General features: G+C 34.0%; 2 protein-coding genes across 4 annotated transcripts; both read left to right on the forward strand.

Annotated features, from left to right (window-relative positions):
* Window positions 1-6,254, forward strand: LOC122018546. Of its 2 annotated transcripts, XR_006121813.1 has the most exons (3): window positions 1-870; window positions 5,656-5,947; window positions 6,114-6,254. XR_006121813.1 is itself a non-coding variant. In XM_042575892.1 (2 exons), the coding sequence occupies exons 1-2, from the start codon at window positions 112-114 to the stop codon at window positions 5,668-5,670; spliced, it is 774 nt and encodes a 257-aa protein (XP_042431826.1). In that variant the 5' UTR covers window positions 1-111; the 3' UTR covers window positions 5,671-6,013. The 2 variants fall into 2 exon arrangements, 1 of the variants encoding a protein (XP_042431826.1); XM_042575892.1 differs by lacking the exon at window positions 6,114-6,254 and having other exon boundaries at window positions 5,656-6,013.
* A 1,440-nt stretch (window positions 6,255-7,694) lies between these two features.
* LOC122020560 (ERBB-3 BINDING PROTEIN 1) lies at window positions 7,695-11,779 on the forward strand. Of its 2 annotated transcripts, XM_042578537.1 has the most exons (10): window positions 7,695-7,839; window positions 7,908-8,012; window positions 8,097-8,181; window positions 8,267-8,416; window positions 8,506-8,659; window positions 10,372-10,587; window positions 10,718-10,854; window positions 10,953-11,044; window positions 11,231-11,410; window positions 11,579-11,779. In XM_042578537.1, exons 2-10 carry the CDS (start codon window positions 7,919-7,921, stop codon window positions 11,650-11,652), a joined length of 1,182 nt encoding a protein of 393 aa, XP_042434471.1. In that variant the 5' UTR covers window positions 7,695-7,839; window positions 7,908-7,918; the 3' UTR covers window positions 11,653-11,779. The 2 variants fall into 2 exon arrangements, with proteins under 2 accessions (XP_042434471.1, XP_042434470.1); XM_042578536.1 differs by having other exon boundaries at window positions 7,707-8,012.
* Window positions 11,780-16,877: the final 5,098 nt, after the last annotated feature.

Raw genomic sequence — 16,877 nt, forward strand, 5'->3', positions numbered from 1 at the left:
TTGAGTTGAATATCTAGACTAAAAAAAAAAAAATCAAGCGCTTTCGCCACGCCACCTCCAATTAGTTTGAGCAGTTGCAGGAAAGGAAAGCTTCTCCCATTAACGATCAAAATGCTCTGCTCCATTGACACTTCCACGGCCGCCGCCTCCAATTCCAAGTCCACCTCCAATTGGCTCCAACGCCTCCACAGTTCTCGCGGCCTCTCCGTCCCCGTCCACCACCACCTCGATCACTTCCTCTCCTCTGATCCCAGCCCCGATCCCACCACCGTGCCCGACCCTAGCCTTAACCTTCCTCTTACAGTCCTCCGCTCGGAGGCCCCCGATCTCCCTTCGCTTGGCACCGCACTCGATGAGAAGCAGAAGATCTTCGATCTCGTCGGCGGCGGTCTCGCGGAGCTCTTCGTCATGGAAGGGCCGGCGGGGATCAAGGCCAAGAAGAGCGCCCGGAAGCAGTCCAACCCTAGGGTTTGTATTCCCTCCGTCTCCGACAGCATCGACGGGTGCCGCGAACCCCCCGCGGCCTCCCCTCCCTCCAGCGCGGACAACAGCGTGGCCGAGGCCAAGAAGAGCCGAACCAAAATGCGTCGAAAGAGGGGCACGGCTAGGGGTTCGACGGACTTGGACTTGTCGGCGTGCTCGAGGACCGATGTGACCGTCATTGATACCAGCCACCCGGGTTGGAAGTCGGAGAAGGTCATCTTTAGGAACGGAAATATGTGGAAGGTGCGGGATAAGAAAGTTTGGAATTTGAACAGGAAGAAGAGAAGGTTGGGCGTCGTAGGGCGATCAGGCAACGATAAAGAGAAGGAACAACCTCTTCCTGGACCAAAAATTCCAGCATCCATGGAGTTTTCGGTACCAATTGAAGTAAGATAACCAAAATTTCCTTCTTTTTATTGCCATTTATTCTTCTAGGTGGGTTTAAAATGTTAGATTAAAGTGTTCGTTTCGTTTTAATTCTTCTAGCAGTAGTAGCTAGCTTACCGTTCCAAGTGTATGTGCTCCAGTCATCCCCCGTGACACCTCTAAGACTATAGATATTGTGATGGATAATCAGTAGCAGTGGGTACTATGCATTAGCAGTATGAATTCCAGTAGTAAACGAACTAAATTTCTGTTCATGATGACCAATGTAGCACAATCAAAATGTTGTATTCTAAGTTATTATCGCATTTGTTGTGCAATACAATGTTGCATGATGATCTCCCCATACACTAATTGCTTTCTGTCACGAGAACATTTATTGCGAATACCATTTTTAATGTTAATTGTGAGAACATTTTTACTGAGAGAAGACCATGGCAGAACCCCATGGATTCTATTGATCAGTAGATCCATGGCCATGAAATTAGTTAGAAAAATCAGGCAATGATGATCAAAATTTTACATTCTTCCACGGAATATAAGAAAAATTTGAAATAGATGGAAATGGTATAAAAATGAATGCGAAATTTACCAAAACACAAACAATAACAATTAAGTCTTATCCCCCAAGGTGGTGTTGGCTATATGGATCTTTCTACGCCATTGGGCTCTGTCCCCTATTATATCATCATCTATACTTAAATAAAATTTATCTTATTTTATTGTTGCTAATCAAGTGTTTTTTGGCGTTCCTCTTCCTCGTTTGATATGTACATTTGTCATAATTTCACGTTGCCTAATTGAAGCATTTATTGATACATGTTTGTACCATCTTAAACGTGTCTTTTGGAGTTTTCCTTCAACAGATGCAACCCCGACTTTTTCTCTATTACTCTCATTTTTTATTTTGTCCATCCTTGTATGTTCACACATCCACCTTAACATCCTCATCTGTGCAATTCTCATTTTCTACTCATGTGCTCGAATCATAGTCTAACATTCAACGACATATAACATAGCAGGTCTAACCGCCGTTTTGTAGAACTTCTCTTTAAATTTTAGATATACTTTACGATCACATAAAGCACTCTGATGTTTTTCTACATTTCAATCATCCTGCTTGTATTCTCAATCTCTCTATCGTTTGCAAAAATTATCCTAAATACTTAAAGCTCTTAGTTTCGGACAACTTGTCATCTCCTATTTTAACAATTGTCTCATTACGTTTAATATTACTAAACTTAAATTCCATAGATTTCGTCTTTACTCTACTAAGCATAAAACTTTTCACTTCTAGTGTTTCCCACCAAAATTCTAATTTAGCATTTATTCCTTCATATGTCTCATCTACCAAAACAATATCATTTGCAAATAACATGCATCACGATATTGTGTCTTGAATGTGTCCATGATTAGTGTTAAAAAATAGGGGCTTAGTACTGAATTCTATATTTATTGAAAATTTACCAAAACACATCCTTTATAATTAAGAATGATAAAAAGCACCCCTATAATTGTTTTTACCAAAAAGTGCCTCTTTTTCTAATTCTCTCAATGTAGGTATCAAGTTGTTGTACAAAATAGCTTGCTATCAGATTTTATCAAAATAAACTCCTTTAGACAAGAGAAAATATCAACACTCTATTTAAAGTACCTAGAAACTCATATGAACAAAATCTTGATTTTAAAAAGGCAAGATGATTGCAATCAACATGCAATTTGAAAATTAACATGAAATAGATCCCAAGTTGAGTTGCAGATCAACTTGCAATTGAATTATTCATGAAAACAACTAAACAAGCATTTTTGACACACAAAATTTGATATATTCTAGTTAGACTGGTTAAAATGATTTTCTTTCGCTTAATTGGTATAAAATAGAAAGGGAACCGTAGCGCAACGGTAAAATTGTTGCCTTGTGACCTTGTCATGGGTTCGAATCACAGAAATAACCTCTTACAAGATAAGACTTTATAGACCAAATGCGATCCGACCAAACCCCGCATAAAGACTGTATAGACCAAATGTGATCCGACCAAACCCCGCATTAGTGAGAGCTTTGTGTACTGAGTTGCTCTTTTTTTAATTGGTACAAAATAGGTGCGAACTATTTTTGAATTATTATTAATATTACTAAGGTCTAGCTTAAGTAGAACTTATCTGGCTTGCATTTTAGAATATTCAACTTGATGAAAAGTGAAATCGTAATATGCTTTGTAATTAGCATGCACTATTTTTGCCAAAATTTTTGGCATAAGTAGATTTGCTAATCAACTTGTCCTTCAAAATTAAGGATTTTGATCATTAAGATCTTTTAAACACCTCAAGTAGAATAGTGATGCATTCTTGTATTCAAAAGAGTTCATACTGATGAAAAATTGAATCTTAAAATGATTTATATATTAGATTGTGCCCATTCCATTCTAGTCAATTTTTAAAGTGCAAGCTTAGCTTGTGCCTTCAAAATTTAACCATTATGAGCTTTTACATATCCTAAATTCCTAAGTTATTCATTGATGTGTCCCTGTGTTAAAAAGAATTCAATTTGACAAAAAGTATGATCACAAGCAAATTTATAAATTAGCTTGCACTTATTACTTGCCTATCTTCGATTTGTGTCAAATTTCAGTGTGCAAGATGATTCACAAATCAGCTTGCTCCTTCAAATTAAAAAATTTGGACCATTACAAGCCTCTTAATTCCTTAAGAAAAATATTAATATTTTTGTGTCAAAAAAAATTTATTTTGATTGGAAATTTAATTGCAAGCTGGGTTCTAACAAAGGAAATTCTAGAAAGAGGGATAATTTTGGTAAAAATCAATTATAGTGGCACTTTTGTTCACTCTCAATTATAAAGGACATGTTTTGATAAATTCTACAGAACAAATTACTATTAATCCTCGTCGGTAGAGAACCTACATTTTTGTTTGTATCTCACTTTGGCTTAGCATTTTAAGAAATCTAGATATATTCATTTTGAGATATAGTAGTCATGGACTGAGTTTTACCAAATCTTTCTATCAATGTAACCATTAAAATCTTATGATCCTGGAGTACCTTTCTTCCTCGTATCAGCAATTGCAAGATTGCATGCTCCTATTGCACCATGACCATGTGTCAATGTGATAGGTCATTTCATTAAAAAAATCTTTCCCCACCATTTTTTGCATCGGAGTGTGTTTCATTACTTCCTGCAACAGCTAGCATTCATATAGATATAACTACTGACAATTTCATGTTGGTAATAAGACTCAACCCACAACCCAACTACATTAACCATATACACATGCTGGGAGATAAGTTTTTATCTTATCTATGTTGATAAAACTTGACAAACAAATTATCTTAGTACTGCGACCTGGCAAAGCAGTGTCCAACATTGTCCACGCGGGCAGTAAACTAGGAACTTGGAATATCTTACATATTTTATTTTGGTATAGAGTTCCTTCTTAATATTTCTGTCTATTTCAAATATGTTGATCATTAAATTCACCTTTGATTTATTATTACAAGTACATATGGCAACTCTGACCAAATAAATTTATGGCTTGGTTGCCTACCAGCCTTAAAGATGGATAAACATAGTTAAGGTCCAACTGGACATGCATTAGCTACAGTACTTTCTACATTTTGGTCGACAGCAATAATTCTATACAAAATAGGCTATAGTATAGGTGATGAAATTAGATTGGCATGCCAATGTGTAAGATCAAGACTAAATAGGCTTGCTTTGGCAGGCAGCAGTGGATCATGTATCACTTATCAGAAAATGACAGGGGAATTTTTTTGGTTGATTAGTGCCTGCATGATACTTCAAATAGGGAATCACTGTAGCAGACTAAATGAATCTGGAAATTACTCCAATGCTGTAAAGAAATCAAACATGATTAGGGTCATAATTTATAGCATTTTAAAAAAGTTGGATGTCTCGAAAGAATCTTCTTGGTTTTCTTTTGTAACAATTTTCTATTTGGGGCGATTATAAGGATCTTATCCTCCATTTTCCCTCCATTTAAGTTTATATGAAGCTATATCATTACTACAAGTAAATGAATATTGAGCTAGCTAAAGTATGGTTAAGATTCACGCTCATAGAGTTTGTATGAATTTTATGTTGTCAGGCAATGCCTCATGACTTTTTACATCTAGACTTGACCTAAATGGAAGGTTTTATGACATAACATCATCATTATACTTCGTTCAGCTGGGCTTTTGACGGTGATGGTTTATGGCATTTTTCTGCTCTGAAAATCTTACAAGGATCGAATCCTTATGTAAATACAGATCGCTAAATCATCAAAATAATTGTTTCTAAAGGACACAGAGTAAATAGGCTCTAATTTGTTCTGTAGATAGAGTGCATATAGGACTCAGGCTGAGAACATATTACTGGCTGAGCATGTACAAGTTTTAAAGACACACAGGGTCTGGTATCACATTGATGATAGCTAGCATTCGTCAGTAAAAGGGACAACATAATATCTCTCGAATTCTCTGAGACAAGAGAATGCTGATCCTTTTGGAAATGGGTAAAGAAGAAGGAATTTTAGATCCACCGTATTTTCTATTTGTCTTTTGTTACTGTAAAAAACACATTATGGGCTAATCCTGCAGAATAAACTCTTTCATAATACTTTGATCCCATAGTCAACGAACTCCCTATAATCTCTCTTTCAATCGGAATCAATTACATTTATGTGACTTGGTAATTCAAATATGCTAGTTTTTCTTTCCTTTCAGAAAAAATGATGCATTTATCATGTAAAAATGATATATTACATTTGCAGGGCGAAGGCGCATAAGGATGATATCTACTTGTTTGCTTGTAACTGCTCCAAATTGCATATGCACAATGGATGGTTTCGTTCTTTTGTCGCAGCTGATAATATTTTGTCATTCCGTGTTTTCGTCGACAGAAGTTGTAAATTGAAACAACATATATTGCTGTTTCTGGACAAGGTTACCTATCCAAAGCTATGCTCAGTGTTTGAGTATCTCTTTTAGCAAATTGCTTTCAGCTTACTTCCACTGGACCACTCCGGCATGGCTTTCAAGTCTGAAATCACCGATAACATATTTGTAAGATCCCTTTGCGAGATTTGCATTTACGAAAGAGTTATATTAGTTTGTGAGCTATGTCTACTCTGCTCTTCAATTGGTCTTTCCTTCTAATTGTTTTACATCTCGATTTTCTATCAATCAATGTCGATATAACTGAATAAGGTTTCAAATGGTTGTTTTTTAGGACTTGTAGATACCAGTGGAAAGAGGCTATCTTCAATGTAGATATTGCAAGAGCTTATGGAATGGATTGAAGTATGAATGTGTGTGTGATTAAGATATAAAAGTGATAATGTAATTTCAATAAAAAAATATAAATAAGAACTGAACACAACCATAGGTATATAATGCTATATTACTTATTGAGTCATTTATCTAAAATTACATATTAAATTTGATCAAAGTCGCTATATTTTATAGTATATTTAACAATTTTAAATAAAATTATGTTATATATTATAATAGTTTTAAACAAATCTATTTTTTTTTAATATAGCCATGAACGTATAGCAATATAAAGTGGTAGGAGAATATATAGGCACTTTGAGGATAAAAAATAAAATAAAATGATATTTTAATATTTTTAAAAATTAAAATGTAGGATAATAAAAATAAGGTACCAACTAAGATTTATCGACCATTTATTTTGTTGGAAATGTGAAAAATGTATTGGAGTGGAAATATATTATCATCTTTGGATAGAAACTCAGCTGCATTGAATTGGAGGATATTTTTTCTCTAATATTAACAGTTCAGATCTTCTGATATTTTATTTCTGGTCTTCTCCTACACCATTACATATTTCGGATGCCTTCATCTAGTAAATTCATCTCAAAAAATAGTCATCTAAATTAACTCAATTTTATGCATAAATTATAATTTTTTAATATTTTTTTACTTTATCAATATATTTAATTGAGTTTTTTTTTTCTTTGACAATTTAGATGAGAATTTTTTTTTCAGATGAATTCATTAGATGAAAGATATTTAAAATATGTGGTGGACCAGGAGAAGATCAGGGATAAGAGATCAGAGAATCCGATTATATTACTGGGTTGAGAAAACATATTATCTGGATAAATCATTACGAGTGTCTTTCAACTTATTCTGAAAGTCGATGAAAAATTTCGTAAAGCATCATCATTAGGATATCCATATTGATTTAAACGTTAATATACATTACATCTTAAAAAACAGATCACGTACCTATTATATTAATATTTCATTTTTATTAACACATTCATATTTATTTTAATATTATCGATCTCAGTCCTCATTTATTGTTATTGTTTATTCAAAATTAATTTTCTTAATTTTCTTAATTTTTTTATAAAATTTGTTCCCCGTTAAAAGATTTGAATATTATTAATATGCAAGTGTTGTAACATTCATTCACATTAATTATAATATTCGGATGTTATAACACACATATATTAACATCAATGCTCTACGGATAACTAAGTTATTGCAGGAGATTTTTGCCATCCAGATGAATTTTTTTATTAACATTTCTGGATTTATAGTTGGTAAAAGTTTTTTATAGGATTGTACTGATTACTTTTAGAATGAGTTTAATCATCTCTACGATTAATAGGTTCGAAGGATTAAATATTTTTTATAAACTAAAAATAATAATTATTATTATTATATAAAAAAAATGCCTTGAGTCGTTTCGAACAACGATGCCAACTCAGAAAAAAAAAATGGAAACTTATTTTGCGGAATACGACTCCACGAGGTCCAGCACAAACACGTGTTGGTCTCGTGCTCGTATAGCGATAGCTAGCCGCCCCATTTCTGCCCTAAGCCGCCGCACAATTCTACAAACTCGACGCCACTATCGTCTGCTAGGGTTTTTCTGATAACGAAGAAACCTTCGCGACGATTGTTGATCTCTATTTAATTTTCGGGTATCCCTGCTTGTTCTGATCCATTCCCTTATTTTTCATCTCCTCCTTTTTGGTGTTTGGGGTTTAAGGTCTTAGCGGGATGTCGGACGACGAAGCGAGGGAGGAGAAGGAGTTGGATCTCACTTCCCAAGATGTTGTCACCAAGTACAAGACCGCGGCCGAGATCGTCAACAGTAATGTTCTCTAACTTTTCTTTGCTTTTCCCTTGTGTAGTGGAGATGTTATTTGGTAGAGGTTCAATCTATTGTCGTGTGCAGAGGCCCTTCAACTGGTGGTCTCTCAGTGCAAGCCCAAAGCCAAGGTTGTCGATCTCTGCGAAAAAGGCGACTCCTTTATCAGGGAGTACGTTCGTTTTCCTGTTTGGCGCTGTGTTTCTACTCTGTTAATGCGATAGTGCTAAATTGAAGCATTGTGTTCTTGCGTATAGGCAAACTGGTAACGTGTACAAGAACGTAAAGAGAAAGATTGAAAGGGGCGTAGCATTTCCTACGTGCGTCTCTGTCAATAACACAGTGTGTCATTTCTCGCCCCTTGGCAATGACGAGACTATTTTGGAAGAGAATGACATTGTTAAAATGTATACGTTCATAAGTTTAGATTGTGTTATGACTATCTACGGATTGTTATTCTGAGTTTTTTATTTTTTATTTTTTGTTTGTGTTGCAGTGACATGGGGTGTCATATAGATGGGTTTATTGCTGTGGTGGCACACACTCATGTGATACAGGAAGGACCAGTGACTGGTAGAGCAGCGGATGTGATTGCTGCAGCCAACACTGCTGCAGAAGTTGCCTTGCGCCTTGTGAGGCCAGGGAAAAAGGTGCCCATAGCATTGACCAAAAATAACTATATTGGAAGATTCTTAGTTTGATTTCCAATAGATGCATTCTAAAGAATTTACATGACTTCTCATTGTTGTATGGTCACACTCCAATTCACGTTGATGTTAATTCTAGCTTCAACGTTACCATCATCTGGCGGTCATTAGACCACCAGTTGCAATTTAAGAGTAATAATTGTTGTGCCTGGCTCATGGTAACTGAAGGTATATCCAATTGGCAATTATTCAAATTGACTCTTGAAAACAGTCAGTGTTTAAGTAAGTTGGTCCACTATTTATCTAAATTTAACTCTTGAAGACAGTCAGTCTAGTAAAGGAAATTATTTTTTGGTTGTTTTATCTTGGTCTTTACTTCATGTTTTATATTTTATCGCATAACTGCAATTTTTTGTTTGGAGAAAGTGATAGATACCCTATCTTGCATGGATGAATGCCATAGGATATGTATTCTAAGATCCTTGATATTATGATGGAGTTTCTTTTTTTTTTCATTGTTTATTTATTTAAGGTCTTATTTTATCGAAGAATCTAATGGCTAAAAAGTCTGTGTACTATATATTGACTTTCAAGTGAGTCAATTCAAACAATTAACACTATCAAACTTCATATCAACATTTACCTTGTTTCTGTGCCATCAAGTTTGATGTTTGGAGGTTGTCTAGTGGATTTTATTCTGTTTTAGTTCGATAGTAGTCATTTCTACCTGTTAGTAATGTCAAAAGGGACTTGTTGACTTGACAGACCCAATTTGTTAGACTTGATTGAGATTATGGGTTCCCCCCTTGGATGACCCAGTGTTTTTTAAAATATTATTTTTAGTACTTGATTTTCTATTTCATCTTTACTGTGTATTGTATATAAATTTGAATATAATGGAACAATCATGATTCATGTGGTCCAACTAGTTGGCACACTAATATCTATCAATAATTCAGTGACCTGGAGTTTGGCCGTTTGTTGTCTGATCCGGACCTTTTTGTATGCTTTAGTTTTAGCCCCACTATTCTTGACTACAATTATTTTCCAATGCATCAGTTGTGTACGAGATGATACTGATTTGGATTGTGTATTAAATATAGAATCTAACAACTATTTGTATATAAGTATGAGAAGGCGATATAAATGTGGTTTTTCTTTCATAATTTATGTCAAGATCTTGTTTTGTATCTTATGGTACATTTAAATAGTAATAGTGAAATAAAGTGCTGATCCTAAAGTGCAAGAAACAAGTCTTTCTCTAGAATTTTAAACATTGTACAAAGAGGTCGACCTCCCTGTCATGGAACAGGCATGAATCTCATGTTTAACGTTCATTTGTTCAGTTTCCTCATCAAACCTGTTGCCGTATTATTTGATAATAATAATTGAGAAAAATAAATGCGCTCCTTTAACCTATGATTAATCAGCTAAGAGGATATTTGGTCGTTTATCTATTTTTATTTTTAACCTTGCTAAATATTCTTTACTTATAATTTTCGTATTATATTGTTTTCCCTCCTTTTTAATAGATTTATGTACAACTTCATTGTCATTTGGTAGACAACGAATGAGTTATACCATTCTACTCTACAGTTTGTTTGTTTTACTGTTTTGTTTGATCTTATGGGACATGATTTTGTTTTCTAGCAAGTCCTTGTATTATGCATCTAATTTTTTCAATTTCAGTTCCTAATGCCTATTTTTTATGATAGAATAAGGATGTCACAGAAGCTATTCAGAAGGTAGCTGCAGCTTATGATTGCAAAATTCTGGAAGGAGTTCTTAGTCATCAGCTGAAACAGTTCGTCATTGATGGTAACAAAGTAGTTCTAAGTGTTGGAAATCCAGAAACTCGTGTTGATGAAGTAGAATTTGAAGAAAATGAAGTATATGCGATTGATATTGTGACAAGTACAGGTGAAGGAAAGGTGAGAATGGTGCTCCTACAATTTATTTGTGATCAATGCCACTGATTCACATTGTAATACAAAATTGATTATTTAACCTCTTAAATCTTTGTGTTTAACTTTTGGTGACATTGGTTGTGACTATCTGCAGCCAAAACTTTTGGATGAGAAGCAAACTACTATTTATAAAAGAGCTGTCGATAAAAACTATCAGCTGAAAATGAAGTCTTCCAGGTTTATTTTCAGTGAGATAAGCCAAAAGTTCCCAATCATGCCATTTAGTGCAAGGTTTGTTGCTCTATGTTTTCTGCATGGATTGTTGTCCTCTTTTTCATGATTCTTTTTCCTGTGTAGCTTCAATAATGTGTTTTGATTGATGTCATCAGGGTTTTGGAAGAGAAGCGATCTCGGCTTGGACTTGTTGAATGTGTGAACCATGACCTTTTACAGCCATACCCTGTGTTGCATGAGAGACCTGGTATGACTTCTTTTTGCTTACATGATTATCCGCAATTAGTTGAACCCTTTTCATTGCTTTATCATTAATATTCAGGAACACAAACTGATGTTTATTGTTGACCAAGACTCGCCTTTTGGAAAATGTGTGCACCGCACCCATTAAGAGTATCAACTAATTAGGACACCTGATGGTTTATATTTTCAGGGGATCTTGTTGCACACATTAAATTTACAGTATTATTGATGCCAAATGGGTCGGACAAGATTACCTCTCACCCGCTTCAGCTGCTGCAGCCTACCAAATCGATTGACGACCCTGAAATTAAGGCATGGCTGGCCTTGGGAATAAAAACAAAGAAGAAGGGTGGAGGAAAGAAGAAAAAAGGTGTGTAACTATTTGTTCCAATTTGATACATCTACTACCAGTTTAATATCTTGAAGAAAATTTATAGCTGCAGAAATAGGTGGTAGAATTTTTGATATACCTTCTGTATCCATATAAAACCATCTTTTAAAACTGGGGTTTCAATTATGTTATTTTTGATACTTGTAGGCAAGAAAGGAGATTCTCAAGATGACTCGGCTGAAGCTGAACCGATGGATACTTCAAATAGCACGACTGCTTAGCTGACAAGAAGCAAAAAATTTTGTATTGTTATTTGAACCTCCCAACTTTTCATGAATTTTATTTCAAAATGATTATGGAAACTATAATACAGTACTTTGTTTGAGATGAAAAGCTTTTTGCCATCTACGCCATTGAAATGTCTCCGAGTAAAAGGTTTGCATGTTTATTAGATTTGCGACTGTTGCTCAATGGCTGTCTTGCTTCTTGAAGCTATTAAATATTGTCATCTATATGGAACTTTGTTAGAAGGATGTTGGTGTCTACCAATCTTGTTTGATAGTGTTCCCAATTGGACCTGCTGAGTCGGTTCGACTATTGCTATCGGTAGTGGAAGTTTGTCAGATTCAGTCGTTTGACAGGTTTGAGTATCGTTTGCTGTTCTAATAGAAATATTTTGTTCTATGCATTGTGTGTTCAGTTGACTCAAAAGTATTGAGATTCTACTCCAGTCAACTTTGTTTTTGAGGATCTAGCTGTGTTAACTACAATACGAGACTTGTCCCTTGAACAATGACTCAGCAAGCGTCCCTTGGACAATCGATCTCAAATATTTTTAGCCAATTCCAGCCAAATTGAATTCATCGGATTTGAGTTGACTGATGGAAATGTTTAATTAATAGAGAAGTCAAAGGTAGTATTATCTTAAACTCCTCACACTCTTGTCGTTTATACAGCCTTAGCCTGGTTGAAACTTTTTATAATTGTTGGAGGGCCAAAAAATTTAATCAATTTTTTTTTTCCCGAATGATGAAAGAAGCATCCCATTTTAATATTTTATATCCTTTTGTAAAATGGCATAGATATCTTGCATTTTACGCACGCAATATCACCTGTCTAAATCCGATCGTGTTGTAGCAACTTCATTTCGGTATTGGTTACAATTGTTGTTGTAGCTGTAGCATAACAACTATGAATTCCCCTGATACATGCATGAATTTTTGTATGCAACTACTACAACTAGAATAACAGTTGTAACAAGTACAAACTCATAATTACTAAAATGTTATAGTAATTATGAACCAATAAGTATTATAATGTTGTGACAGTTAAAAAATTATAGTTACTATAATATTGTAGTCATTACAATATTATATTAATTATGAAATCGTAGTTGTTACAATTACAATAAGAGTTGTAACCGTTAAGTACTTGCAATTGCTACAAATGCAATCCTTGTATTGCGGAATTAAAATTTAATTTTTTTAAATTAGGAGAAGAGTCACAATTACATGGATAAGTTGCTACAAATGCAATTTCATTTCGATATCTGTTACAATTGTTATAGTGGCTGTGGGTATGTAACTACTAAAACTATAATAACAATTGTAACAATTACAAACTCGTAATTACTAGAACGTTATAGTAACTACGAACCAATAGCTATTATAACGTTGTGATAGTTAAAAAATCGTAGTTACTATAATATTATAGTCACTATAATATTATATTAATTACGAAACCGTAGTTGTTGCAATTACAATAAGAGTTGTAACAATTAAGAACTTGCAATTGTTACAAATGCAATCCTTGTACTAGCAGAATCAAAATTTGAATTTTTTTTTTTCAATTAGGAGAAGAGTCATAATTACATGGATAAGTTGTTTGCTCATAAACCTTAAAACAAACTAGTCGATGAACTTTTGTTGTATGTATGCTACATGTTCTAAGTGATTCGATGAGTAATTGAATAGTTATGATATATGATATAACATTCTCTAAATTGATGAGATAATTAAGAAATGAGTTCCATATTTGAGATATAACCTTTTGCAAATTTGTTGGAGCCCGCTAAACCAATGTCATTTCCTTGAGATGTGATGACGAGCATAATTTTTTATAGTAGCTCTTATAGTTTCTTCCACAAACACATTTGTATGATGGTAGTTCAAGATATTCTCTAATATCCCTATTTAAACAAACAAAACAAAAAAATAGATTAATAAATTTTAATAAAAAAATTAACATATTAATAAATTTATTTACCTATTTTTTATCTGCAATGCAAAATATATGGTTTTGTCATACATCCATCGACAAGCAATTCCAATAAAATGTTATATATATATATATATATATATATATATATATATATATATATATATATATAATAACTGAATTTGATAATAGATATAATGTCAATATCTAATGAAGCTGTAGTGATAGGATCATTGTATGGTAGGTAGCGACATTCTCTGATCCATTGAGGTGCTTCTATTTGTATCTGTAAATGTAGAAATATCGGTGTAGGATTTATTTTGGTCGCTGGAAAGCTAAGAACTCTTCTCCCAATCGTTGGATCATCTATACACAAACACCTTGCGTGCCAAGTATTTTTCAAAATATTGTAAATTTTTTCATGATAATAGCATGTCAGAATTGTCGGACGGATGCTGGTCGTAATAACGATGCCGGTTGGAATAGTTGGATGAACACTGGCTAGAATCGTTAGATAGATACCGACCGAAATCGCTAGGTGAATGCTGGCCGGAATCACCGAGGGTCGTCGCCCAAATCTGAAAATAACCATCTGCTCAGGATAGTGTTTTTCCTGCGCCATGAGTATAATTAAAATATTCAACATAATTTAAATGTTCTAAATGCTTAAGGTATTAGACATAAAGCTCAGTTGCTGGAAAAGAATAAACTTAAGTGTTATGTTATATTCTGGATCCATGTTATAATTTATTATAATGCTTAGACAATTAATGTATATAGTTGTCAATGGAGTTCTATGCAGCCTCACATCATAATGAATATTTGATTATGATAAAATGTTAGATATTCAAAAATCTTTATGACTATATTAGGGTTAGTGCCTTACTCATTTATTAGTGCATAGATAGTTTCTGTTTTTTTGTTTTATTTTTTTTGGTCTCCTACCTCTTACACCTTCTACATTAATGAATTCAAACTATTTTAAACATAAATAAGAACAAGAATATAACTTACATAAATACCATTTGAACTTCCAGAATTAAAACTGTTTTAAACATAAAATAAGAACAAAGCAAATAACTTACATAAATACCATTTGAAATAAATTCAGATCAAATAGATAACAAGATCGGTGGATGAGATTGTGCGTAAGACTGACAAGCGAACAAGTAAATTTTTTCCATAACTCACAAGTAAAATAACTAAAGTAATCTTACTATAAAGAAATGTAACTCATTTTGAGGTATAACTATTTGTCAACCTTAGAAGTTCATTTAAAATCAAATATCACAAAGATTACGGATTCTTAAGTGCAGAAAAAATAAAGTTGTCGCATGCAAAAGTATAATCTCAAATGGATGATTCCTAAACACACATAGCACTTATCTCACCTAATTAATTGAAGATAAAATAGAATAATGACTTATTTAGACTAACTTCTATGGTGGTATCCATAATGAACATAGATAAATTTAGTTTATTATAGAAAAATTCAAACCAATAAGAAAAAAAATCCTAAAAATAATACAAATCCTTAAGAATGTCACAACAATGAACATAAATAAAAAAATTATATGTAACACTATTAAAAGTATGAAAATATTAAAAGAGAAACTCAGTATGATAAAAAATGATACAATAATTAATTAAATAAATATGATATATTAAATTCATCACCCTTGATGGTAGCAACTACAAAACTGTAGCTTTTATACCGTTGTAGTAGTTACGAAATTGTAAATACTACAACATAGTTTATTGTTCAGTTATAATAGCTATGATTTTATAATTGCTACAATGCCATCAAATTTAGATGGAGGTAGACCCGACCCCGGGCCGAGTTTGGCCCGGACCCGGCCCGGGCCCATAACCGGGTCGAACCGGAACCGGCCCGGCAAGTTGCGGGGCCGGTTCCGGGTCGAATCGGAACCGGCCCGGTAAGTTACGGGGCCGGTTCCGGTTCATTGGCTGTAAAACTGGCGAACCGTCGGTTAACCGGCGGGTTGAACCGGCAGTTCAACTGTGCAATTTTTTTTTTTTAAACGGCTTGAACCGCCGGTTTCAATGCCGTTGGAACCGCCGGTTAACTGGCGGTTCGTAGCAATTGGGAGGGTTTTTTAGGTATTTTTTTTCAACAGTTAGGATCATTTGACCGTTTTTTAATCAATGGCTATGATTTAGTGTCCGTTACTATCAAAACTCTTAAATAGAGAGCTCATTTCATCATTTTTCACACACATCTTCTCTACTCTTAATCTCATTTTCGTATTCTCTAATCTCTACACGCTTTCGTTTTCAATTTTCAATTACAATGGAAGGAGGTCGCGGAGGTGCATCATCTCGAGCTCGGAAGGGAAAGCAAATAATGAATCCGTGGGAGGAGGACCCCAACATTCAATCCACCGATGATGAGATCGAGCATCTTCCGAATCCAACACCCGAAACACAAGGAAGTACCGATGTAATTACTTCTAAGGTTCAGGAACTTCCTCCTCTAAAGTCTTCTATTTTCACTAAATATTTTGAGAAGGTCACTCTTCCATCGGGAGAAATGCGTGTAAAATGTAAGCACTGCAATGCTTCCTACAAATTCCAAGCCGGCGGTGGCTATGGGTCGTTTAAACGACATGTAGAAATAAAGCATCCGACGGAATATGGACTCGACCGTTCTCAAACACAATTATCAAGATTTTCTTTACTAGCGGTAGTACCGATTACGGTTTATTTTTATATTCAGATAATAAATTAAGAGAATCATTAGCTAAATTTGTTTCCGTAGAACATCTTTCTTTTAGTTTTGGATCTAAATGCACATTTGAAGATTTTTGTAAAGAATCTCTTAATCCATGTGCTAAACGTGTTCCTAGGACTACATTTACTCGTACATTTAAAAAAATAGTAAAACAAGGGAAAAAAATTTAATTGATGAATTTAGTAAATTAGATAATAAAGTTTCTTTATGTTCTGATATTTGGAGTGATCATTGGCAAACACATTCGTATATGAGTGTGACTTGCCATTGGATCAATAACTCTTGGAACCTCAAAAAAAGATTATTAGCTTATAGAGTTTTTGATGAATCACATAATGCTCATAATATCGCACAATTATTATGTTTAATTTTAGAAAAATATGGTTTAACTCATAAAATATTTTCAATATCATTAGTTAATACTAGTTCCAATACCGCTTGTATAGATGATCTAAAATTTGTTTGTCAACTTATTATTGGAGGTTTATTTTTTCATATTCGTTATGTATGTCATGTTTTAAATTTACGTGTTCAATA

Source organism: Zingiber officinale, chromosome 9A (assembly GCF_018446385.1).
Source record: "Zingiber officinale cultivar Zhangliang chromosome 9A, Zo_v1.1, whole genome shotgun sequence".
In the NCBI taxonomy this organism is placed as follows: Eukaryota; Viridiplantae; Streptophyta; class Magnoliopsida; order Zingiberales; family Zingiberaceae; genus Zingiber; species Zingiber officinale.

Coding starts and splice junctions, on each gene's coding strand:
- LOC122018546 (XM_042575892.1), top strand. CDS start 112: ATGCTCTGCTCCATTGACACTTCCACGGCCGCCGCCTCCAATTCCAAG.
- LOC122020560 (XM_042578537.1), top strand. CDS start 7,919: ATGTCGGACGACGAAGCGAGGGAGGAGAAGGAGTTGGATCTCACTTCC. Junction 8,417..8,505: donor GAGAATGACATTGTTAAAAT/GTATACGTTCAT, acceptor TTTGTGTTGCAG/TGACATGGGGTGTCATATAG. Junction 10,855..10,952: donor ATCATGCCATTTAGTGCAAG/GTTTGTTGCTCT, acceptor TGATGTCATCAG/GGTTTTGGAAGAGAAGCGAT.